The sequence below is a fragment of the Varanus komodoensis genome, unplaced genomic scaffold, assembly GCF_004798865.1.
Source record: "Varanus komodoensis strain SLA01 unplaced genomic scaffold, ASM479886v1 scaffold28, whole genome shotgun sequence".
NCBI lineage: Eukaryota > Metazoa > Chordata > Lepidosauria > Squamata > Varanidae > Varanus > Varanus komodoensis.
This window is the reverse complement of record NW_025335727.1, coordinates 14,185,982-14,213,604: the sequence shown is the minus strand read 5'-3', so window position 1 is coordinate 14,213,604 and position 27,623 is coordinate 14,185,982. Positions and strand designations below refer to the sequence as shown.

At 36.6% G+C, this 27,623-nt stretch overlaps 1 protein-coding gene across 1 annotated transcript in view; it reads left to right on the top strand.

Annotated features, from left to right (window-relative positions):
• Positions 1 to 27,623, top strand: part of RSRC1 (arginine and serine rich coiled-coil 1) — a 185,498-nt gene that overhangs the window by 100,613 nt on the left and 57,262 nt on the right. The window contains exon 7 of the mRNA XM_044434411.1: positions 4,255 to 4,306. Within this exon, the coding sequence (XP_044290346.1) occupies positions 4,255 to 4,306 (52 nt within the window). The remainder of the gene's footprint in view (positions 1 to 4,254; positions 4,307 to 27,623) is intronic.

The window sequence follows — 27,623 nt, the reverse complement described above, 5'->3', positions numbered from 1 at the left end:
TCCCTGTATGGCTATCTGTGCAGAGAAACGGTACTGCTTGCACAGACCTCCTTCCTCTCACCCAGCCCTCCCTCCCCATGTCTGTCTGTGGTGCTGGTACAAGGCATCTTCACAAGTGACCCCAGCCAGCCAGCCCGGCAGCCAGCCCGCCCCCTTGCAGGTCTCTATCAGTCTCTAACTTTACAAAACCTTCTTGAGTGAAATCAGAGAGGGAATATGACTATATTAGAATATAGTTCTAATATAGAATATAGCATATAATTAGAATATAGCTAGAATATAGTAATGTGATGTCATGAGACTCTAGGAGCTTCTGACTGACAAATACCCATATATACTGGTGTGTAAGAGCCCCTTGAAACTGAAAATAGTTAAGCAAAAATTGGAGGTCACCTTATATACCGGACATGTGACAAACATCAGACAAACAGCACAAAATATCAACCTCATAAGCAAGTTTCCTTATATGGTGGTATATACAGTAGATAGTTTCTCACATACCCATGTTCTCATGGTCTAGTGCATGTTCTCATGCAGCCCATAATGTCACAATTTCAAAACTGGTTCACCATGTGGCATGGGAAGCTTCTGCTCAAATACAAAATACCATTTGTTGTTCAACTTTCATCCAATACATATATACGTACTATTAATGACCTTCTTGGACCTGTTGCTATGATTAGGAATAATTTTCCAAATAGCCTACATGTATTGTACCCTTTTCTTGTACAATATTATTCCACCTTTTCTTTTGATATCTAGAGAAAAGTCCATCTCTTATTGTTAATGCATATAGAGTGCATCATACACATGTTTACACTGAAAAATGTCCTATAACTCCCAGCTATTGTGGTTTGGAAGGATTGTGGTTTGGGGGTGACTGGTAAAACAAAGTATGTTGTTGCATGTGGAGCCTTTCTAAATGACAGGTTGTCAGTTGAAAAGCAAAGAGAAGGAAGTCTCTGTAGAATGATAATAAGCAAAATATATTCCCTATAGTTATAAAAATCAGAAATCAGTACAAATGCTTAACTTTCACTCTGTAACAGTGGATAGTATATTACTGTTTACTATATAATCTGTGTAACTATTTATGTTTTATATATAACTTGGTATTGAAATAGGTTCAATAGATCAAAGGAACTATATTTTGTCTTCTCTAAATATGAGAAAATAATTGGGCAGGACTTATAGTACAAACACATCAAACACCTGCACTCCTTGATTTAGTTAAGATTATTTTAGGAATTAAATATGAAGTGAATAACCACAAATGAAAACATTTCATATTGTAAACAGATATATAAAGGTTTACATTTCAGTGCTGATAAGTTTTGAATATAAAAATAATAGATTTATTTAGGAAACAGTGCTTATAATTAGCAGTAAACCAGAGGTTATTTTGTCACCAGAGTTTAGACTCTGGCAGCTAATGTGACAAGGGTAAAGAATAATTATTGACAAAAATAGAAACATTAATGGTTGGTATGAACATGATATCAGATTAAAATAATTAGGATCTATAAAGGAAAATATAAATGCAGATCATAAAAGACCACTCTGTCATTAGAAGAGCTTTTGCTTAATTTTGTATTGTGGCATTTCTGTAGTTGTGATCATAATGCTCTTCAATACGTGTGGAGCAAAGCTTTCCAAATAACCTAAAATAAGAGTAGATTATGTCCAATCTTACACTGGCATAAAAAATACCAAAAAAAGTTATAACCCCCAATAACAACTGCATAGTTACTAAGAAAATAATCAGAAGAACCAGTGCAAGCAATGCCTAGTCTAATTGATTTATAATGAGTTGTGGACCGCTTTGTGCAACAGCTTATGCAAGTGGAATCAATGCAAGTGGATTTGGCACTTGTGTAAAGATGAACATGAGATTTCTGGAAGGCATAGGAGGCTGAATTAGCAGAATGTCACCCTTGGTTAAAATCCACTAATGTTTAGCTCACACAATCCATGTAATGTATCTGAATCACAGAAGGCAAATCTTCTAGGAGTATGTTTTAAGTAAGTCTTTACTGTTTCTATCAGACACGATGAACAAGAATATGTATGATGACAGAAACAATGTATTGATGCTTCAGCATTTTTAATGTAGATTCTTGCTCTTGTGGTTTTTGTAAAAAATATATACTAACTAATGATGTCTATGTGTTTGTGGAGAAAGAGAAACACTATTGCTCCCAGTGTCTTGGAAAATATTTTAATTATAATTTTCCAGCAGAATGTACAATCCATCTAAGGAATGTCAATCACTTTGCTGTGAAAGATATGGTACTTGGGAGCTGTCACTCATGTCTGCTATGAGTGAAGAAGGTTTTCAGAATTGGTGTCCCTGTACTTATTAAATGCAGATACAGGAAACCTGAATTAAACCCAGACTGATGGATAACACGGTTCATTTTTAAGGATTGCAATGATTGCTATACTTGCATTATTAAGACTTGAAGAATTTATGATCTGTTAAATTCAGAATCCAGTGTTTCTTCAAGCAAATTGATCAAGGGTTTCCATCGCTACGATAACAGGTTTAATCATAGAAAGTTTAGAATACTAATTGCAATCAATATGTTACAAAATATTAGTAACTAGTAACTGGATTTTATTAGGTCATGTGACTTATTTTTAAGTGAAAAGTATCTGTAAAATGGCTTATCGGTGTTATTCAGTGGCTTATTGAAGCCCTTTTTATTGTTTGGTTGGAGCTGGATGCTTAATTTAGTGCATTATAGGAGGCTACCATTTATCTTTCCAGATAAATATGGAAAGAGATCTGCCCTTTAACTGTCCAAAGTGTACAAAAAATCCATGTATTTTGACTATCTATTAACTTTCACGAAGGAAGTAGGTAATTTAAAGGACCATGTATATTAGTTTTAACATGTAAACACTTTTAACAGTATTCCAGAGTTTATCCATATTATAACCTCTCCCCAAAAAGAGGCAATTACTGGGCATGCTGAGACATGTATTTTAAAGATGCTTTAGCGATATCCTACTACCCCTTGTTAGCTGATTTGGCTAACCCCTTGTTAAAGAGACATTGTGGTGTTCAAGAAACATGGAATAAAAATTTTTCTAGTGTTCAGTATAACCTAAGTCCACTGACATTCTTGATACAGATGCTAATTGAACAATTCATTGATAAAGCAAAATAGGACGCTCCAGGATTCCTTCTTAAGGCCCTGTGTCTCATATTTATTTGCGGTTTATATTCATAAACACAAATCATTGGTTCAGTATGACTGATCAGCTTCTAAGTACTTCCACTAGCAAAGAAGACTATGAAGCTGTAGAAGTAGCAAGGGCAAACCTGGATCCTAATCAATGTGGCAACTACAGGTATTACCATTCAGCCATGGCTGGCAAATAAAAAATGGCAAACACTCATCAGCCCTCGCTAACTGATCTAAACTAAAATCACCTTATCAGTCCAAGTGTGCCACAAAAACATTCCCTTAGCAATTTTAAAGTTTGATTTGGCATACTGTTGATTGAACATGAGAAAACAGACTGAAGTGTAATTGCCATGATATTATTTACAACATGTCCCTATCAAGTGCAACTGTGGAAGGAACCATACCCATCTTAGTACACAGGGAACCTAATGCTGTCATTTGGAGGGGAATCCCAATGAGTGATTCCAGAATGGATCACGGTAGAAAATCTAATCTTCATGGAGAAATCCCCCAAATTTAGTGCAGATTAACAGATAAGCCCAATAGGCAAGGTCCTGAAAGCCAACCCCACTTTCTTTAGTGGGAAGTTCCATCCTTTTTCAGGATATTTGTGGCAGGGGGTTCTCCATCCCTGCTTTATGAAACAGAGTATTATGATTTGAAAATACTGGCGGATATAGTTATTTTATTCTTTAGGGTTCAATTTCTGTATACAAGCAACATCTGTAGCTCAAAATGAAACATGAATAATAAGCTTCTGTTTTGCTATTTATTTTTAGGATTTATTTATGATAAAACTTAACCCCTTTATCTCATATTTTTGAACAAATACTTTCATTCAAAATCTGAAAACTTAGAATAAAAATTGTCATAAAATTTGACCCAAGAATCGGAATACAGTAAAACAATATGTAGTAATACATGCATACTTAGTGCATAATAAATTCCATAGCTGTGTACTGAAATACACTCAATTCACTCTAATATAGATGTCAACAGTTAATTGACAAACAAATTCATTGTTTATTATCTATATTCTTTCCTTTTTTCCCCCGCTCAGTCTGCTGCAGAACAGGCCAAGGCTAGATTGCAGTTGGTTCTTGAAGCTGCTGGTAAGTAAAGAAATGAACATATGGATAAAAGAAATAATACTGGTGCTTATTTTGACCACAACTCATCTAAGTTGTCATTTAAATATAGTTAATGGCGAAATCAACGCAGCTGTTGTAAATAGTTACTTGATAGCTATACCTTGATATGGGCCTGATAGCTTATAGCTACACTTCTTAGTGATTTAAATACTATTTCTTCTTTGCAACACAATATTGGAGGGTCCTAGAACATCTCAAGATCAGTAGCTAATAGATATTTTAAAAATCCCTTAATATGCTTCTTCAGTTCTGCTCACCTTTCACATTAGTTTTGCATGCATGTTTTTGTCTAAAAGATTTTGCTGCATTTTCTCTGCTTCATCATATATTCAGAAAATTCTATGTAGAAATTCTGTTCTATGCAGTTTTATTTTCTTGAACCTTATAGTGAAACATATAGATATAGTTTAGTGAATATGGTTTCTCAAAAATATTTTGTCCAAAATCAAAATGTTTTCTATTCCTATTTCTAGCAAATGTTCTGTTCATGTTTTCCAGTGTAATGTTATGTATTGCAGTTTCAAACTTATGCATTGTTCTCCCTTTCTTTGAATATGTCTCTGAAACATATAATTATAAAGTAGATGTGACAGTGCAGAACAATTTGTGTATAGTGCTCTAAGCTGTCATACCTCATTTTTTAAATTTAACACCTAAAAGTATATTAAGGATAATATAAGTTTTGTGTCATTGTGATTGGAGGCATAGCTTTGAAAGCTTATTTCAGGTTTTTGTGATACTTGTTAAGCTAAAATACTTAAAATTGTAGTTAAATTGAGGTTCATATTACTCTGAAATGAATTAGGGAATTAGAAAATACATTTTATTTAAACAATTTGAAATCACTTTATTTATGTCTGCCCATCTGACACAGCATACCAAGCCAAAAACAACCCTGCCAGAACACAAGTAAAATATAATATACAATAATTAAAAATTAAAACAAAACAAAGCAAAAGCATGGTATAAACACTATTTCAATCAAGGACAATAAAATGTTACAGCTCATATTTTAAAAATGCACACTAAAATGGTAAGGGTCCACAGTGTACTTAAAACTCAACTTTCTTGAAAAGACCGGAGTAAATAGTTGGTTTTCATCTGGTGCCAAAAGAAGGTGCCAGACAGTTCTTCTGGGGGAAACTTCATTTAAACACAGGAAAGAAAAAGTGTACAAACTGGATTTGCATTTCTTTTTCACAATTAAGACTTACAATAAATAATACTTTGTAATAGCATGGGAAATTTATGTTTAGGCATAAATTTAGGCAATGCCTCACTGAAGGAAGGCTGGGTCCCTGCCCCTTTAAAGGAGGCCCATCCTGAAGAAGGCATCTCTGAACCTAGAAGCGGCCACCAATTACAGACCAGTGGCCAACATTCTGTTCTTGGGCAAGGTGTTAAAGCGGGTGGTGGCTGGACAACTCCAAGCACTCTTGGATGAAACGGATTATCTGGACCCATTTCAGTCCAGTTTCAGACCCAGTTATGGTACTGAATCTGCCTTGGTCGCCCTGTACAATGAACTATGCACAGGGGGAGAGCATCCCTGTTGATTCTCCTGGACCTCTCAGCGGCTTTTGATACCTTCGACCATGGTATCCTTCTGGGTAGGCTGGCCGTGTTGGGAGTTAGAGGCTCTGCACGGCAATGTTTCCACTCCTGTTTGGCCAGTCAATTCCAGAAGGTGGTGCTGGGGAACTTTAGCTCTGCGGTATGGTAACTTTGCCATTGAGTACCGCAGGGCTCTATTTTGTTCCCCATGCTCTTTAACATCTACATGAAACCGCTGGGAGAGGTCATCAGGAGGTTTGGGTTGCGGAATCATCAGTATGCTGATGACACCCAGCTCTACCTCTCATTTACATCTAATCCAGGTGAGGCAATGGCTGTCCTGAACCGGTGCCTGGCCAAGGTAATAGGCTGGATGAGGGCCAACAAACAGACTCAATCCAGATAAGACGGAGGTCCTTTTGGTGGGCAGTTCGGGTTATCAGGTAAGTGATTTTGGTCCTGTCCTGGACGGGGTTGCACTCCCTCTAAAGGACAGGGTCTACAGCTTAGGAGAGCTCCTTGACCCGGAGCTGTCCCTGGAGGCCCAGGTGATGGCAAGGAGCGCTTTTCTTCAGCTCCGGCTGATCCAACAGCTGCGTCCTTATCTGGACAACCACTGCCTACCAACAGTGACACATGCACTGGTAACTTCCTGGTTGGATTCTTGTAATGCACTCTACATGGGGCTGTCCTTGAAAATGTTCCGGATACTTCAGATGGTGCAGAACAGAGCTGCCAGGTTGCTGATGGGGACTGGCTGTTATTGTCATATAACGCTGATCCTCTTATCAGCTTCACTGGCTCCCAATTGAAGTTTGGGCCCAATTCAAGGTGCTGGTACTAACCTGTAAGCCCTAAACGGCTTGAGACTGGGATACCTGAAGGAACGTCTCCTCCCCTATATGCCCTCATGCCCCTTAAGATCGGCAAGGGAGGCCTTGTTCCAGGAACCCTCTTTGCAGGAGGTATGGAGGGTATCTACCTAGAGGAGGGCCTTCTCTGCAGTGGCGCCCAGATTATGGAATACACTCCTCAGAGAGGTCTGCCTGGCGCCACCTCTACTCTTTCTGGTGCCAGGTAAAGGCTTTTTATTTAACCACTATTTTAATAATTAATATCATTAATTTATATATTATTAATTTTGTACATTCGCATTTTCATTTTTATTTTTTCCTCTTTCTTTAGTTATGAAAAAGATATATAGTTGTTTATTTTGTTCTATTGTTGAATGTTTTAATATTTATATTATTATATTGTTAATTATATTGTTATTTTTATCTTCTGGAAGCCATCCTGAGGCTTGTTGCAAAGGATGGCATAGAAATGTCTCAATCAATCAATCAATTCATTAAATGCTATTGTTTTCTCTGGTAAATGTAATTATTTTTTCTGTGCATTCCTTTTTTCGTACATATCAATCCAGTGTGGCACAGTTTAAGGTCTTATTTATGTAATGTAAATTTCCCATAATAATTTTAAATACTAGAGCATTCTAGAGTTCAATTAGTAAGATACAAGTTTAGAGGGCTATATTCCAATTTTGATTTGGAAATCTTTTTTTTTTTTTTTTGAGAGTTGGCAAGAACTGTCTTTAATGTTACTGATGCAGTTTTCCTTTGTTAAATATTACAGGTGTTGTGCGTTCCCAGGTATTACTGGTTTTGTGCAAACCATTAGCATCTCTGACTGACCAGCAAAAATGGCTGAGTGTCAAAGTGCTCTTAAAACATTCAATTTTTGAAGTATAGGCAAATGTTTTCAAGGCACATTTAAAAAGAGATTTTGAATAGGAGTTTTGGGTGTATTTATTTTCATGATGCATTCAGGTAGACTTTTGAAATGCTTTGTAATTCACATCCTCAAGAAGTCTAAACTACTAATTTATGTTTTCAGACAGATTATATCAATTAGACATTTATATGATTTGGCTATTGGCTATGTATTTTATGTTAATGACAGCTTGTAGATGTGTTTACACAGCAAGGGCAATAACTAAAACCACATAAGTACTTTAATGAATTCTTTAAATGAACTCAATTTTGTGCTCATAAAAAATGCCACTCAGCAAGGATTATTACTATCAGCTATAAATTTATATTTGAGTGATTTTATTTACTTATCCCTCTTAGAAGAAAGCTACTTTAACATAGTCTAACAATATCACAGCAACTTGCCATGTTTGAGCAGATGTTAAGCAGGCATTAGCTGAATGTTAATTTTGAGAAGCTGGTATGTTTAAGCCTATCTGAAGTATGTTGCATGTGGGCTTTCCAGGCTTAGTTACAATGCTATCTCTCTTGGGAGAATTTTAAAGCTAAATCTTTTTCTTTTTGTCACTCTATATGGACTCTCTCAAGTCAGTATAAAGCAGATCATCCCTAGGCTAAAGCTCTTCAGCTTTTGTTATTGGGCTCTGTAGACCTGTAATTAGGCCTCCTGGCAGGCCTTGCAGCCCAGTTAATGGTCATATGGAGTTTCTGTGAGGCAGACTGGCTTTGTATAAATCCTTCGTTGGAATATGTTTATGGGTCACTTCCTACCAGGACCATGTTTTGTCCTTGTGCCCTATGGGCTGACAAGGAACAGGTTCCCTTGACCATGGACAGCTCAGTTAGCTACTCACAATCTACTCAGCTAATCCCCAGTGTAAACAGAGGATTTAGCATAGCTTCTGTCACTTACAGTTGCCAAACCACTTGGGTGTCTGTGATTTCTTTTTGAGAATTCATTATAGAATGACAGAGAACCGTAAAAGGTTTCATGCTTATTTGTACATTAAATATATCCTGCTTCTCTCAAGTACTGTTAAGAAGCAGCATACAAAGTATGGGACATCCTACCTTGATAAGAGATATTAGTAGTTTATAAAATCAGAAATATTCACATATTTTAGCCATTCATGATTTAATTTAATTTTTAAAATGCAATTGTAAAAGCATTTCTACATGGTTAATTTCAGCTGCTTGTATAAAAATGTAGAAAAAATCTGCTCTGTTGGTAAAATTCTCTTCTTCTGCTTATAAAGACAATTACAAAAGTTGATTGATGTGTGCTTTCAAAGGTCCTGAGTTGAAATGGCTGTCTGATCTGCATGTGGAATCTGCATTTCAAATCTGTTTCTAAAAGAGCATGCAAAATACTGTATTTTAAAGACAGAATTGTTGATCGTTTAAAGCAGACTTCAGAATAGAGATGTTAATATGACATTAGCAATATGTGGTAAAAACTGACAGAGGAATAATTAATGTTTATATTTAATGGAGTTGTTTGACAGCTTATCTAGATGTTTGGCTGTTTAACTCATTATCCTGTGATTATATAGCCAGTTAGTTTCAGTTAGTTCTATATCACAATTTAAAAAAAACTGTTCCTCTAAGTGAATTAGACAGAAAAAATGCAAATATATTATTGTTAGCTTCTGGAAATGTAGTAAGACATTTCTTGAATTGTTGTCTTAATTCTTTCATGAAACATTTCTTTAAAATTACAAATCTTTATTTGTGCAGTCTTGCCTAATAAGTGATCAAAAATCTGTGGTTCTAAAATGGTTCATGACAGATGTGATTGAGAAGACCACATACGTAGAATGTATGATTTTAGTCTGGTGGAACTAATAGGATCACTCCATTACTTTATAGATTCTTGCTGCTGCTTTTTTTCTTTAATGAAAATTGTTTTGTTAAATGGGGTGGTCCCTTTCTTCCAGTGTTCAGTGGTATTGCAAAGCCATTTTTAAAACTAGGTGGGAACAAATAGGAAAAGATAATTATTTTACTGCCGTACACACTGAAAATTATTAATTTAAAAAGTAAAGCTGTGTGATAGTCAGATCATTATAGTGATGTCATTATTTTGAATAGTGATGGTATTTACATTGATGAGAATACATGTTACTTTTTTCTGAATTTGCCATATATGTTTGTATGAATCTTGTAGCAATATATGACACAATATTATAGAAGTAATGCAAAACTCAGATCTAGTAACTGATAATTCACTGGTCATGGAAAACAAATGTGGAATTGTCTGGGATTTAAAGGTAGCATATGCATCTTACATATTGGGGCTTTACAGACCTCCCCTCTAATTTGCTCTTGAATGACACTGAAAGTTGTTGGAATTAGAAATTGACAGTTGCTTCATGGATGCCTAGAACCACATTAGACATGTGGAAGGCACCCTTTAGATACCAGACTGTAAAGCATGTGGGTATGATCAAATAGAAGAGTGTCAGAGCCAGTTAATATTTGGGTACTTGTATATACATATAATAGGGCTGTTTACATGACAGTGTATCCCACTGGGGGTTATCTAACTAGTGATTAAGTTATCGTGCATGCGCAGCCACCATTTTGAATATGAAATCCCCACTGAAACTTGTAAATTCATACAAAACTGGCAGGGATGAGTTCTGTGTAGATAACATAAGCAACCCATGGTTTGTTTTAGGGCCATGCAAGTGTTGTTTATGTATGACAGTATATTCCCTGAGTGGATGTTTCCTATGCCTCCAGCTACCTACAGACCCATGTGACTCTTCATGAACCCGTCTTATCAAGATGAGTCTCAACCTAGTCAGCCTGAGTGGTTTTTTTCTGTTTGAAAATGTAGAATGGAAACCAGAAAACAGCAATAATACACTATTTCACTTAATGTTTTGAAAAATGAAGATTCTTAAACAATTTTGAACAGTAATAATAAATCTAGGGTTAATTTTAGCTGGTGCTGAAAGTATACCAATGTACACTTTATTTTTGAGGCAATCTTAGTGGTTGGTTGTTTTGTTTTTTTCACAGTTGCTTGAACGATATCTTTATATGTTGGAAACCTACATCCGGCCTATGCTTTGGTTCTTGTAGCACCGATAAGAATATGGACCATAGTAGCTGAAACATAAGGGGAGTGGAGCTGAGATCTATTTAATAAAAGCTTGCTTACAGAAATGGTTTGGCATAAATATCAAACCAGATAAGATCAAATATTAAACCAGATCAAACCGTGTTTACAATGCTCATGTTCTGATCTGACTTGTGTGTGATAGCAGGAATAAAATATGCCCTTAATATTATTGTTAGTAGTAATACCATTACCATTATTTCAATATGTGGCACTACAGCAAAAGTTTTCAAACTGGTATACATAATAGGAACCAAGTATTGTACATAGTAACACAGTGACTCTAATTTTAAAGCTTTAAAAGCAACAGCAGTAATGTGAAAATTTAAAGACATGTATTCTAGCAATTAAAAGTGGGAGAAACTATATTAAAATACACTGTATTGAAAGTACAAACAGCAGTTCGTTTTTAAAAGAGCCATTGGAGAATAAAAAGGTACTTGCTTTGTGCCGAAAAGTCAACAATGGAGGCAACCGGTTGATCTCTCTAGGGAGAACTTTGCACAGTTTGGAGACTACCACTGGAAAGGCCCATTCATGAGTAACCACATCTCCTATCTTTTTATGTGCTGATATTTGGGCCTTAGGTCATGATGTCCATGCATGGGCTGCAAGGTAGTGGAAGAGTTGATCTTGTTATATATTGTGATGGCCAAGGATCTAGTAATGCTGCCTCTTCAAATTAGGTACAGAAGTTATCTGGGAGCTTGAGAAGATGATACAATACTGGCCCAATATAGCTATAAAGTCCAATTCCATTCAGTACCTTAGCTGTCACATTTGATGCAAATTTACCCTTCCAGAATACCTTCATGAGTAACCTCACATACAACACATTATAGTAATCTTTTGAAGAAGTTTGCCTAGCAACAGTGACACATGCATTGGTTACTTCCCGGTTGGATTTCTGTAACGCGCTTTACATGGGGCTGCCCTTGAAGACAGTCTGGATACTTCAGATGGTGCAGAACAGAGATGCCAGGATGCTGACGGGGACTGGACAGTATTCTCATATAACCCCAGTCCTCTATCAGCTCCACTGGCTTCCCATTGAAGTCCGGGCTCAATTCAAGGTGCTGGTTATTACCTATAAAGCCCTAAATGGCTTGGGACCTGGATACCTAAAGGAATGCCTTCTTCCCTATTTGCCCTCCCACCTCCTAAAGATATTAGGAGGCAGAGCACCTGGAGGAGAGTCTTCTCTGCGGTGGCACCGCATCTATGGAATGCGCTCCCCAGAGATGTCCTCCTGGCGCCGTCATTATATGTTTTTCGGTGCCAGGTTAAGACCTGTTTATTTCATCAATATTTTAAAAAGTTTTAATATGGTATTTTTAATATTATATTCTTAACTGCAGCCAGAGTGGGTCAATTTGTTTATGTTGATTTTTATGTTGACATTTTGTTATAATTTATTTATATTGATATTTGTATTTTATTATGTAAGCCATCCTGAGGCTTTTGCAATAGGACGGCATATAAATATCAAAAATAAATAAATAAACAAGCAAGCACGCAAGCAAGCAAGCAAGCAGGACATGGGGCACTGAACCTAGGCTGCCCCTGTCCCAGTAGGGTTGTAGCTAGGATACTAGCCTAAGCTGATAAGAAGTTGCTCTGTAACACAGAAGACACTTGTGCATCTAGTAAGTAAGCTCAAATCTTAGGAGGAGTTTTCCATAACATGTTGAACACCACTCAACAGGACAGATGAACCATACACTAACTGTACTTTTATCTTGTCTGGATTGAGCTTCACTTTTTTGGCCCTCATGTTCTCTGTTAGCTCAGCCATGCACTAATGGAGTGTTTCCTGTACTTCACTTGCATCCAGTGTTAAAGAGATATAGATCTGTATGACATCAACCTACTGATAACACTATACTCTAAATCTCTGAATGGCTGTACTTAGTGGTTTTGTGTGAAACTGGGCAGAAGATCCTTAGTGCCAGCTTCTGGAAGTGGCTATCCAAGTATGAGAGGAACCACTGTAAAGCCATATTGCTCATACTCATCTCAGACAGTCCTCTCCAGGAGGATACCATAGCTGCTGGTACTGAAAGCTGGTAAGCGTTCCAGGGGGAATTAGCAGAGTCCACTTCTGTTGTTTCTCTCACAGCAGAGGTCATCTCACAGAGCAACCAAGGGAATTTCTGTGGCTAAAATCAAACGTATACTCCAATTGAAATTGATCTAGAGAATCTGTTTCATCGAGGTGTGACTTGATCTGATGTGCCATCACCTTCTCTTGCACATTTCTCAGGAAGGAAGATTAGTTGCTAGTTAAAAATCTTATCCCATGTCCAAGGATATGCATGTTTTTCATACATGGTCTCACTACTTATTTCTCTAAGGAGGCTGTGACAGGGATTGCAGTAATACTTTTCAGAAACCAGTCCCTTTCTATCCATCAGGCTTCTCATGTTTGGGCCTTGCTTAAATGAGCTAAACTGAAAGGAAGTCCATGAATGTTTGTGGAATTCAGGTTGCACAACCTGCAACCTTTTTCTACAGCATGAAGGCTGCAAGTCATATACATGGAGGAGGGCTACTGCTTGTGATGTGTTTGCACGGGCTTACTTCCTGGCAGGCCCTGTGGAAATACGTGGTGAACTCACCAGGAATTTGGTCTTATGGCTGTAAGGAAGCTGACCCAAATCTGGGAAACTGACCCCAGGGAATCTGATGGATTCCCAGTCCCAAAATGGATATTTCACACATCCCTAACTGGGACCACTCATTCAGGTAAGGAAAAGAGAAGTTTCAGTTTTATTTCTTGGTATATGGATTCAAAGAGATTTTGCTTATAATAGTGATTCTGCAAAGCCAGAGGGCTTCATTTCTCAACAGATACTATTGTGTATGTTTTATAATTTTTTCAACAGTATTACTGATATGTGTGGTCCATACAGTTCAAGGTTGCTGTTCTAGTGGCAATTTTTCTATACTGGCTCCAAGGAAAAGTACCTCATGGTTACATTATAACTAGCAGGAATTTTGCTAAAGTAGCATATGGTATAAATGATTCTAATGCAAATGTGTGCTAATTATGTGCAGCTGAATCTTGTATGCATGCCATTGATCTCAAGTCAAAGACAAATTTGTGTTTACTTTAAGTTATTTATATCTATTCTGTTTGGTAAACTTTGCCAAGAAAAGTGTGTGTAATACTACACACACACACGTGTGTGTGTGTGTGTGTGTGTGTGTGTGTAGTATTACTAGTCTGTGGAAAATATTTGCTTCAGATTTTACATTTAATAAATTCTGTTCATAATTTCTCTATATATGTGCCTGCTTTATACTGATAAAAGGAGTTCAATTTTAAACATAATTCTTCAGAACTTAGTCCCACTGATTTAAGAATGTGCTCCTTTAAAACATGAAATGATCTCCTCTGTAGACCTGTGTGTGCTTACCACCTTTCGCTATTGAAATGCACAAGAAATGATAGTGGAGAAGTTTAGGTTGCACTTATATGGATACTGCTGATCTGCTAGTAGGTCTAGCAATGATTTGCAAAGAAGCAGTCTTGCCAATCTGAAAGCTCTGCTGATCTGCCTCCTTCCAAAAACAAACATGTCTACTCATTTTGGGTTGGCGTGGAAGCACTATGTTTCTATCCCACAAGTTTTTTTTTTAAAGCTGAAATCTGGTAAGCACATTATCTTTCTCAGTGGCATTCATATTGTATTTGTATGTATATTGAAGACAATCTTTCTCAATTTAAACATGAAATCTGTCAAAATATATAAGCCACAGGAAAGAAAGATCAAATAAAATGTACTTTATAATTTACTATATTTTCTTAAAAACTACTTCAGATTTTCTTAAGCATTTTATGTCCTCTTGCTTATTTTGATTTTGGAAGGATTGCAATCACTTTAACTTAGAGCCTCCTCATTTCAAAATTTCTTAAGAATGTTAGAATTTGTTTTACAAAACTAGGTTGAGTGGAATCAACTTAAGTACTTGTATATTGTCAGTACTCATAAGATGCAACATTTCTGTGTAATATTGCACCCTTACTGTTACACTTGTTTTGTCCTTACGCAATTGGAAAATGTTCTTATCTCTTTTTTTTCCTAGCAGCAACCAATCCACATTGCAATCCACTTAGCAGCAACCAAGCAACAGGCTTATAATGAAACAGATAGTCTGCTAGACCAGTGTTTTTCAACTGCCAGTCCACGGGATATTTCCTGCCAGTCTGTTGGGGCGCTGCATCCCACTCACTGTGGACTGGTGCAGCGGTTATCTGTGCTCTACCACCTCTTCCTTGGTAGGCACTGCATTTTCAGGGGGTATGCTGGTGCCGCTGGGGGTGGGCAGCCAGGGAAGATGATTCGATGAGAGCCAGCTGGGAGCCATGCTGTGCTGATTTTATTATTTTGTTCTTTTGCAGTCATTTTTTGTTGCTCGGCTTCTGGTTGTTTTGGAGAATTTTCTCTTCTCTTCTCTCTTCTCTTCTCTTCTCTTCTCTTCTCTTCTCTTCTCTTCTCTTCTCTTCTCTTCTTTTTGGTATTGTATTTAGAAATAAGAATATTGTATTATGTTTATGGTGCTTTTTTTTCTGCCTCAGCTGTCCCCAAAGTGGTTTTCCTGTTTTCACCAGTCGCCAGCTGTGGAAAAGTTGAAAACCACAGAAAAGTTGAAAACCACTGTCATAGAGAGTCAGATTCTAAGCCATTTAACACTTTAAATTTTTAGGTGAATTTTAAATTGACCTTTAATTATGTTCAGAAAGCAATTGAAACCAATAGAAGTCTTTCAAAGCAAATGAAATCTGCTCTTGATACCATGTTGCAATATCTGGAGACTTTTTGGGGTAGTCCCATGTAGAGCACATTGCACTAGTTACAAAAAAAATCAGATAATAAAGGGAGAAAACCAAAATACACAAAACAAAGTTACCCTTAGTGCATTCCTCCACTGGGACCATGACTGCCTAGTATTATTTTTCTTTCATTTTTCCATTCTTTCAGAAATATCCCTTTCCATCCAAAATTGCAGTACATCCATTGGCAATTTAGCACTTTAATTAATATATGTTCAGTAAACAAACCCCTTATATTGTTAAAATCATTCTTCTTTATCAGTCTTTTTTCACCTTTATCTCACACATCAACTTATTATTAACCACTATATTCCAAACTTCTTTATACCATTCAATTGATTGAAGATCCTGTTTCTCCTTCTAATTCTTTGCTATTATCAATTTTCCTGATGATACCAAATTTAGTACTAATTCTTTAATATTCCATTTCCATTTCTTTTCACAAAATATTAACAACAATGCTATTACATGATCCACTTCAATTTTTAAGTTCAGTATCCTGCTAATCTCCTTAAAAACACAATAGCCAAAGGTCTCTAGCAGTTTACAGCAACCAATCAAAATACAATCTAAAATGAAACAGAGTGAGCCAGATGGCCTTCTGGGCCATCTAGTCTGAACCCCGGCTCTGGCCAGCTTCACTCTTGACATGCCTACCATGTGCATGTCCAGCCTGTCCTTGAATACCCTCACCAGTGGGGCCTCAACCACCTCCTGTGGAAGCCCATTCCATACCCTAGGGTTCCTAACTGTCAGGAAGTACTTCCTGGCATCCAAATTGAATCTTGGTTCCCTGAGCTTTGTTCCATTGGAACATGTCCTGCCCTCTGCAGGGGAAAACAGGTCTCTACCACCTCCATGTGACAAAGAAGTGGTCTAAGTGGATAGGACAATTATTTACTGCAGATTGAACTCCCAAGTTTCAGCAAAATAAAGTGGCTAAATAACATCTGTATATATAACATCCCCTTTTATATTATTTTGCACTACATTATGTAGTGGGTTGATTACTTTGCAACATAGAATGGCTTTAGGAAATGGAGTTGGATTTTCCTTTTATTCTTCAACATAATTGTAGAATAATTTTATGTCAGTCTTCTTGAAAATCAGCAGTTCTTTAAAAATGCAAGTAGCAGTTCTACACTATTCAGATTTCCCTATATCACTATGTGAACTGTAGAAGGTTGCCATTGGTACTGTGCAACTAACAATTGGTGTTCACAATGTATCTGTTACCATCTTGGTTTAACAAGGATTGCACAGATTTCAAGCTTGTGGCATCTTTTTTGTTTTTTACTAGAACCCAAGATACTTCAGGGAATTTCAGGTGCAGATAACATACACTCACACTTAAAGCATCCTGAGCCCAGGCATTTTTGTGAACCATACTTCACAGTTCTTCCATTTTCTATATCAGCTTTTCTCCATTTCAGGAGGACAACAATTTGTGTCATTGTTTAAAAAGGGGGAGGGGTGACTCAGAATTTTTTGCTGATGCATTTCTGCAAATCATCCCACTATCTACCAGTAGATCCTGACCTACCTTCTGCTCACCCCTGCTTTGATATCATACTAAAGGTGCAATAGTATGGAGATGCACATAACCTTCTGAATTTTGAGGACTATGGGCATTCTATGAAGAGTACGAAGAGCTTGGAGGTGAAACTTGCCTCTGTACTTCCCTTCTGCCCTGTAAAGCAAGTAGAGACATGGATTTGGAGCTGTTTTTAGCTGTTGCTCTTTGGTGGTGGTGGTGGTGGTGGTGGTGGAGGAGGAGGAGGAGGAGGAGGAGGAGGAGCAGCAGCAGCAGCAGCAGCAGCAGCAGCAGCAGCAGCAGCAGCAGCAGCTGAGGCTGCAGTTCTGTCTGGATACCTCATTTTATCTTGGTAGTGCTAATTTTCTTCCTTCCCCATCCTGGAGAGCCTTCTGAATAAAAGTGACATCAGAGAAGCAGCCCATATAGTTCTAGGGACCATAGAATTGTGCTGCCCATTGAAATATAGACGCTTTCTTGTTTTGACGCTATATTCTGTCCACAGTTTGTTTTACAGCTGCAATCCACAGCCTGTGGATACAAGTTGGGTGGCCTTCATGCTCTCCTGCCTAAATTGCTGTCAAATACTATCATTTGCTTCTGCTGGACCAGATTGACTTGTCAAGATGTAACATCTTCTAAATATCTCTATAACATATTCCTTTACTGTATTTCTTTACTTCTGTAGTATTTTCAGTGTTAGTTAAATAGTAGTATCATCAACAACTACTTCTTCCATTGTATTTAATTTCCAGGAAAAACTTTTATTTCATGTTTACTAGATATCATATTTTAATAAGGCTTAAATATAATGTTTATTTTAGTTTTACTCTGCTAACTGCTGGAGGTGTAAAACTACCAGTGCAAACATTTGGCACCAATGCCATATGTTTCGGCACTTATGTCCTGCTTGTGGATTTCCTGTGGGCAGCTGTTTAGCCTCTGTATGAGCTAGACAGAAACTTTTTCTGAATCATCATGGCTATTCTTATGTTCAAAGCAAATTCCTTCACCTTTTTAACAGCTGAAAGACTTAATGATACTTTTGTGATCTTTTAGATTATGTTGGGTATCAAAATCTTACAAGAAGAATTCAGCATTTCATTTCTGTGATTTGTGTATAATTTGTTTTGAAAGTTTAAAGGTAGTACAAATATAAACAGTCTAGGATAACAATCCAATTGTTTCTGGAGGGACAATAAGTTTTTTGTGTTCCCCCTCCTAAAGGTATGGATATACCTACAGCTTTGGGTGAGTAAATGAGTTCCAATCCTTTTCCCCACACATCCCCCCATTCCGTAATAGCCACCATGGCAAGAACCACAGAAACTGCTTCATGAGCTTGCAGAAGTGACCGGGGGGGTGGGGTGGGGGGGTTGGGGGTGGAAAAGGGGGTTGGTAGGGAGAGTAGATAAAAGAGGAATCTGTAGTATCCTGTAGTATCCTGTGGCCTAGCATTGAACTCTGCCTGGTGTCTGCCAACAGCACATTGGACCTGTGCAGCACTTTGATATTGGAACAGTTCTTCATGGAGCATATTGGTGTGCTGTGCTAGGACATAAAATTAACTTAAGTGCGCATGCCAAAGTGCTTGTCAGCCATCATGTCCTTTTATACTGATCTGGCTGAGGCAATGCAAATTGAGAAAATTCATATTGAGCAGTAAGGGAGTTTACTTCAATAGATCAACCCAATAGAATATTGCCTGCATGGTTGTACTTGCTTCTCTGCAGTAAAAGGACTAGAAACTTATTCAGAGAAGTGTCCTGGATCATCCCTGATACAGTGCATTCCTACAGAGAGATGATGCAGAAAAAGCACAACATGTGCTTACATGCATGTGCACATGTCATGAAACGTTGCACTACTCTTGCACAGATTAGGCTAGTCTTGGGCCATTGTCACCATGGCCAAACTATCATAATCTCCACCAGATTCCTGTTGTCACTAGTAATCCACAGCTTCCCTAGTCCCGGGTGGGATGCATCAAGCTGGACCACAGAAAGCTAGTGCCAAAGCCATTCCTCCTGTTGTTCTTCTTACTGCTTCATTGACTGCTGCCCCAGTCACAAGTATGCCAGGTTTTGTGAGAGTGCCTGCAAGCCAAATTCACCACCACCACCACCACAAACTTAAACGCCCTGGGAACTACTACTTTCACCTGTCCCTTTCAAATTTGTATTTACCTGACCAATATCCAGTCCTCACACATGGTCTCATGCAACAGAGCAGGCATGCCAGTTCAGTCAGATGAGAAATCCATGTGATTCCCAATCCAGGAATGGTTGGTGGTCTTATGTGACCCAGTGCTTAGCTGATGTCAGTTGACATTCTGCTTAGCTATACTTCACCTGTCTTTTTATAAGGTACTAACACATTTTAGTTTTGCCTCTTTCAGTGTACAGTAAAAAGCCAGTCTTTTTCAGAACATTTGCAGTTATATAGCTATTCTTACTTTAAATGTATCTTTGTTTTTATGTCTGTGTATTTTCATTATAAATGATCTGTAATAATTTCTTAGTTCAATGACAATGCTTTTAACTTAAGCAATAAAATCATTGTGTTATAGTTATGTGAACTGTATTTATCACTACTTTATTAAATACAGAGAAGTAAGTGTGCTATTTTTTCCAAATAGTTTCATTTGCTCATATTCTCTTTGTTGATCCAAATGAATGAAATTAGAATAAACAATCTTGGAGTCATTTGTAATCATGAGCTGATTAATGGAGTTTGGTTTCCTGGCCATTATTCATTCATGAACACCTGATATCTTTCCCATAAACAAATTGTGTTTGTCCAAATTAAGAAATTAAATGAAGCATTTGATGAGTTTATGATTGACCCTTCTAAGTTGGAGCCCATTAGTCAATGTCGTTATCATACAAAACTGTTTGACTAATGTGCTGTCTAAGAAGCATGTGGATTTATTATGATTTCTGATTAATGCATGCTGCAAGCCAAATTACTAGATTGTAATAATTTTTGATTCTCATTTTAGCAGTCACTGAAGATTTTCATCTCTGATGAAATGCATTTATGTCCCTTTAGATTTAGAGTTGATTATAAGGTGTTGGCTGAATAAATCTTTAAAGATTACATTGCACATTTTTCAAAGGCATATTTACTCAAAACTCTCACTTTACTCATTGAAGATGTTGTGTTTTAAAAACTGACTCTAAAGAGACTTAAATATATGTCACTGTCCTAAATATATTTTAAAGCTTATAAATATTTGTGTGCTTTTTCTCTCATTTATAGTATATTATAGTTTTTTGCTGTTTGCTTCATGTTTAATTTTATCTATATGTTTCATAATAAAACATAAGCGTAATTTATGTACTTAGTGAATATTCAGTGAAATCCTATGCACATGTACTTAAAAAATAAGGGCCACTGAGTTCAGTAGGGCTTTTCCCTGGGTGAACAGGTATAGGGTTGCAGTCATGTTTCATAAAATATTCATGGCCACCGTACAGTTTGGGTTGATTGCTCCGAAATGAATAATGTGTAAGCCTCAAGTTTGAATACACTTACTTCTGAGTAGGCACCCATATGAATGTCCGCTTGGGTAGATATAATTTCATAAAACGCATTTTACCGAGATGTAGTATTATATAGGTAGCTGGGACTTCTTGGTATTTCAGGAGTATTAATGCAAATGCCATTTTGACAGAGATGTCCTTTTAAACTATGTGCTTCTTTATTCTTCTATGAAAGGACAAATTTTCTCTTAGGAGCTTTATTTTGTATTTTATAGATGGGTGAAATTATGCTACTTAAACTTTATGTTGATTTGCCTGTTTGTTTTTGTTTATACTTTTAAGTGAATTGTGGATAAGTAGGCTTTGAATCAAATTGGATTCAGTATTATGTATCTTTAACTTGTAATTATCTTTTATTTTGTTATGCTTAGCCAATCAGAAATGATGCTAAAGGAGTACTAATGTTACAAGGCAAAATATTTGATAATTACACACCATAGGTGTATACCTGGTCAGCCACTTGACTCCATCAAAAGACAGGCCAGTAGCACTTTGAAAAGTGCTCAATTATTAAGTACTCCTTAAAACAAACCTATTTGTGAAAATAAACTGTTTGTATACCCTACAGCCCTGTTGGGCTTAAGTCAGATGCATTTAGCAACAGACCAAAGCAAAAAAACTTCCTATTTTGGGTGACAGGTATGGGAGCAATAATGAATACTGAACCAATTGTACTATTTTCAGTTTGTGTGGAGAGAATATTTCAATAATTAATCAGTAGATGCTGGGTTTTGCTTACTTGCCATCACATTCTGGTAACTTTTCTCCTGTATTTTAGTTGGTTTTTACACTGTGTTTTAAAATTCCATTGCCACCTATACTTTCCACTCATCTCTCCTTACTGTGTCTGACAGTTACTCTGATTGCCCCACCCCATACTGAATTTTGAGGAGCACATTGTAGAATTATCTTTTGTTTATTGACCTTCAGAACCAATTGTAATAAAAGATTCATTAAGACTTTTATTTTACCGTGTTGCATCCTCAGCTTTGTCCTTTCAGTCAGGGCTTCGGAATAAGAATTAGCTTTGTTTGTAGTGAATATACCACCTAGAATTCCATCAAGACTGTCAATAGTACTGTGGGAAATCCTGGTGCATCCTCACTACCTCGGGATAATGCTAAGACATCTCCCACCTCCACCCCCCCCCCCCCCCCCTTGTGTCCTTGTGACACATACAAATATTTTTTATACTTTGGTTTGGGAAAGGGATTTGGCTTGTAATACAGTGTGTAATTCTTCCAGTCCTCTCTTATCCCTAGGAAAGACCTGGGATACGCATCTTCTTGTCCTTGGATTGTCAGAAATCTTCCAGATGGGTTGATGCTCTTAATAAGAGATGGTTGGGCTCTTAAAAAAACTTGTTAGCAATAGCTTTGCTATGTTCCTGAATATTTCCCCACTATCTCCTATATGTGTTTGAAATAAGATTTATCCAAGTTTTTCCTTCTCTTTCATACATTTTGGTTTTGCCAAAAAAGGTAGTTAAGGAATTAAAAACTTCTAATTCAGGTATTTGGAATTTTAGGAGTGCTGTAAAAATCCAGCGTGAAACCTTTTTGCTTGCAGTCTCGTGTTTCTGTGTCCCTCTCTGTCTTGCCTGCCTGCCTGCCTCTGTCCCATGTTTGAAGAACTTGTTTTCCAGAAAGCATTTGAGGACTTTTATTTTCAAGAATGCTTTCTTGGTTAATAGTGGTTTACATCTTGTGTACACATTCTCATAAATGCTGCAAATGAACTTCAAAATTACCCAAAATACGGTGTATTTCTATAACTTTAAGAGCAGTTGAAACTATGTTCCTAAAATTGAAATACATTTGTTGTTTATGAGTAATTTGCTTCTGAAAAATGAAGATTTGGTTGTGGGTCATTCCTTTGCCTGAACTAATAGAACATTTGTCATCATTGACTGAGATTGGCATGGAAAATATTATTGTTTATTATACATTAGAGGCCCCTATGTAGCTGAAATACACTATTGATGTATTGAACTCATACTCTATTCTCCCTCCATAGAATCAGAGTGCTTACTCTAACCCATATTCATCCAGAACCAGAGTTACTTTGCTTCAGAAATATAGTTCTAGCATATGCATTCAAATGATTCTCTGAGCATATACAGAACATACAGTTAGTTACTATATCATGTTTCAATAACATGCTACCTGGGACAAATATTTTTACACATAAGTTCAAATTCTGGACAGATTAGAGCATACAGCTGTGTTCAGATTTAAGGACATTTGTGTATATATTTTATTCTATATATTTGTGTATATATTATATTCTAAAATGATATTCTGCCAAAGTATGCATGTACTAATAAAGTGCACATGCTGTAGCAAAGGTGTAGATGATGATAAATCGGGAGAAAGATGTTAATGCAATTATCTAGTTATCAGTAATGTGATGGTGGTAGCTATTAAGGTGTTTATATCTTTCCTTTTACAATATAACATTGTTAAAGTCCACTATTTTTAACAACCTTGTTTTGAGCAATGACAAAATATGTGCTTCTGTCATTAAGGCTAATGCATTTGTCCTTTCTTTGCCCTCATAATTCCAGAGGAGATACATAATGCGTAGACAAATTAGTTATTTTAAACTTTCCCATTTTTTGAATTGGCCGAATCTAAAGCATGCCTTTAAGCTGTATGCTATTGACATTTTCTTCAAAGACTCCAGCGAGAAACAGATGATAAAACGAGCTGTGCTCTCCAGCAGATAAATTTACAGTATTCAGCTGTTGTAGGTGATTATGCCAGGTTGCAACAAAATAAAGCCTAAAGCATCATATTAACTGTGCCATTTATATGGGTCCTAATACACTGTGAATAAAAGCCTCAATTACTAAGCACTTTTGAGTCCTGACAAGGCAGTCCCATGATGTTAATGGTATCTTTATAACCTTTTTAACTTCTTGTTTTCTCTGACAGAGCTTTACAATAACAGCAATGGGTTTGCCTTTGGCAAACAAAAACTCATTTTGAGACAATAATAATTATTTACTATTTAGATAGATGGCAATAAAATTTCTCTGAATGAGATTTTCCTGAGAAAATACAAACTGATTAAATTACTTTGTTTAATGGAGTGGTAAAGCGTGTAGTAGTTGAAGCAATGAACTTAATGCTTCTCTTCCTTTTTCAATTGAGCCATAACATTTTTAAAGTAATTTGTATGATAACTTCATTTTATTTAAAATCATAGCCTTTTCCCTCTTTCATGGGTCAAGGGGTTTTTTGTTTAAAAATCCGAAGATTGAAATGTTATGTAAATGTTTCCAGTTAATTTTCCTCTAGCTTTTTTGTTGAGGGGCAGCTTGAAAAGCAGGTGGCATCAGCTTCTGTTAAAGCCTGAAGCCCTCAAATCAAGATATACTTCTGTTAGCAGAACTTTGTGTGAGAAAAGTGAATTGTACCTAGATATATTTTTCTGCAATGTGTATGCTGTTCTTATTGTGGGACTCTCTATATGAGCCTTTGTAACCAAACTTTTTGGACTTCCACACTCCTCAGAGAAAACTTGGTAGCAGCCTATGTACATTAGATTCCAGAGATGTCTATGAAAGGATTTGATTTTATAATTGCATAAATATAATTTAAGAAAGCATTCTTACCATTAGTAGGTTGAGCGTACTTTCATTATAAGCATGTAATGTTGTATCGGTTATGTATTATTGCTTTCCTTTTAAAAATTTATTTGGAGAGGAGTGCCATTTAACTGAAAAAAAAGCTGCAAATGTGTGAGATAGAGCTGTCTTTCTGTAAGATTAGTATAGGTATGCTAAGAATCTTGATTCATATGCTTATGCTAGCACTCTTGGGGAACAGGGCTCTGATTGGTAATTGAAAACTGTGGAGCAGGCCAGATAGACCCTGATAAAAAACAAACTCCATGTGTTTGCATTTAATGTCAGGAACATGTGTAGGTCATACAGGGTGTCACAGTACATACTTGAATACTTGCATGCAAAGTGTTCCAGCAGCACTGCTAATATTTGTTCAGAAAAATGCAATGAGTAATTGTAGCAATTAGGCTCTTATTCAAAATTAGATGTATATTTTATTTATGTTTCATCATTTGGGATTTCAAATTATATTGTAAACTACCCTAGGATAAATACCTTCAATAATAAATATTAATTTTCTGCTAAGACTGGTACAATGGCAGTCCTTCAGCATTGACTTTTATATTCCAGAATATTTGTACTGTCAGAATGTTATGTATTTAGTTATTGGTTATATTCTTCTCTTAATTCAAAGGAACCCAGAGTGTTCCTTTATTTACCTTTATTTTTGCCCAATTTCATCTTCACAACAACATTATGATGAGAATTAGAGATTACCTAAATTTATGGGTATGTGAGGATTAGAACCTGGATCGCCCTGCTTTGATAGTCTAACCTTTCTGGTTTGAATCCAGTGGTGTCCTTCCCCCAGAAAACTTGAATCCACTAGCAGGAAGGGTGTTTCTTCTCTGTATAGCCTCCCATGCTGCCATCAGTTGCTCAGGAGTGTTGGAGGGATCCTCCAGGGCAGATTTGGGGAATATATATGGGGCTGCAGAGGCAGAAGAAAATGGAGAGGTCTGCTCACACAGCATCAAATTTAAGCCTACTCACATGTGAAATTGTATTACAATAGTAGCACTTTAAACACACAGAAATGAAAAAAAAAATATTTTTATTGGCTCGGATCCAGAGAACTCTATAAACAAGCATAACACATTTCTTCCAATCTCCCCCCCCCCCCCATCACCTTCCTACAGCTCCAGTGCCATGTTTGTAGCTTTCTGGGGTATTGTACTAATTTCTAAACTGAAATTATCTTTATGTAAAGTTCAGAGTTGGTAACTGAGATTCTAAAGACATTGGCAACATTTAATACTATATTCATTGTTGTTTAGTATACTATTGATGCTAAATATATGTTAGTAGTAGTAAAATTTTAAAGCATTCAATTTTGCTGTGCATTAGATGACCGTTATAATACAAGACTTTATATAAAGGCTCAGTTAGTTGTTAATATTCTAATGCTAATTCTATATACAACATAATTTTATGTATCTGAGAAATACACACAGTATACTCAAACCAAAATGTGTTACATAGTGGAACATATTTCAGTGTCTATGATACATATCTACTGAGAAGTAAGTCCCATTGGCCAATATCAGTGGGTCATTATGTTCCTACCAGTTTGGTTCCTCAAGTGACTACTCTTGCTGATTCCATCACAAAAGCAGTACCTAATGCTTGAGGAGATGTAAAACGTCTTGAGAAAGCCCCAAAATGAGTGGGAACGCTCCCTTACGTCAACACTGCTGACTAACTCGATTCAAAAAATGAGTTTCCATTCATATCTGGTTGTTCTTGGAATCATTAAATCTCCATTGAGGAAGTTGCTGGTGGAGCCCCATTGGTTACCACCTAGAAAATTCCATGGGCACAATGCACTGTTCAACAGGTACAAGGTCACAATCAAATTTAGTTAAGTAAGTCTGCTTTTTCATGTTAAATGCATATACAAGTACTTTAGACACTCAAGGATCATTTTTGTTTGTTGAGCATATTTTATTAAAAGACACTTTAAAAAAAGAATTAGGCAAAATGCATTTCTTATATAACTAGTGGTTAAAGATATTAAAAATGCAATCTGCAGTCAGCAAGGGAATTACAATAATTTGAGTAGAAATTTATGAATCTTGCATATACAAAGCTGTAAGTCTAAAAAGGCAAGCAATTGCTCAGTGATTATTAAACTGAACATTTGTCTATGGATTGGCTTAGTTGCAGTGGTATATTTGATATCAGAGGGTAATACATTATTGGGTATTTACTTTGAATTTTTCTTTTTTGAAAGGAGCATTTTTGTTTGTTTCACAGTGGAGCTTCATGGCCATGGGTAGAGCTTTTTACATGGAAACAAAGTAACAGATTGAAGTGGTTTCAGGGCTTCAATCCCTTGGTAAATTAGCCAGCAGGCTAGCCTTTTTATAGATGTGCTAAACAACAGGTTGATGCCATTTGGGCTTTAGCAATGAGAATTACCTGAGGGAATAGGAAATGAATAAGAAGAGAGCTAACATAGTGAGCATGACTATTATAGCAGGGCAAACTTATGCCAGGAAAAAGGCGATGCCTTGGAAATGAAGGCTGAGTGGGTTGCATGGTGGTATATGGCACTGCAGAAACCTATTTTCTGTGTTCTTGTAGAAACAAATCTGAACATCTAATCATTCTAGAGCACTAATGCTTTGTGATCTCACAGTTGTTAAATTATTTTGTACAAATAATGAAGCTTGTAGTAATAGAGATGCATTTGTACATGTACTGTTGGAACATATAGCAGCAAGTAAAGACAGATGAAAGCTGGAAAGCTAAATGAACTACTTTACCAGTTACTGATTTTAAATACTTGGATAAGTTCATTGGTTGCTTTGGTATAGAATACTGTTATTCTATACTAGTATGCTCACTGGAATACTTAACATTTATATAGCTATATAACAATTATATAGCATACTTCAATCACTATTGTCAAACTGGTTTTCTATCAATGAAAAACAATATTTATTTTTCAAATTCAATATTGTACCAACAAATTAATTGCCAGAAAGGATGTATGCTGCTTTCCTGTGATCTAGCAAGCACCAATTTCTTCTTTACAATTTGTTTAAAAATCAGAATTCATTTTAATTGTGAAATTGATATCCAACAGCAGGAAGCAGTAGAGAAAACTGATATGATGAAATCATTGAACCTACCTGTTAGCCTCTGAGACCCTCTCTCAGGGCTTTTAATTTACTATTTATAAAGGGGTTTGGGGGATCAATATGAAGATCTGTTGATAATATTATATTTAATTAGCGTAATCAAAAACCATGCTCAGAGCATGACACCTGCCAGGG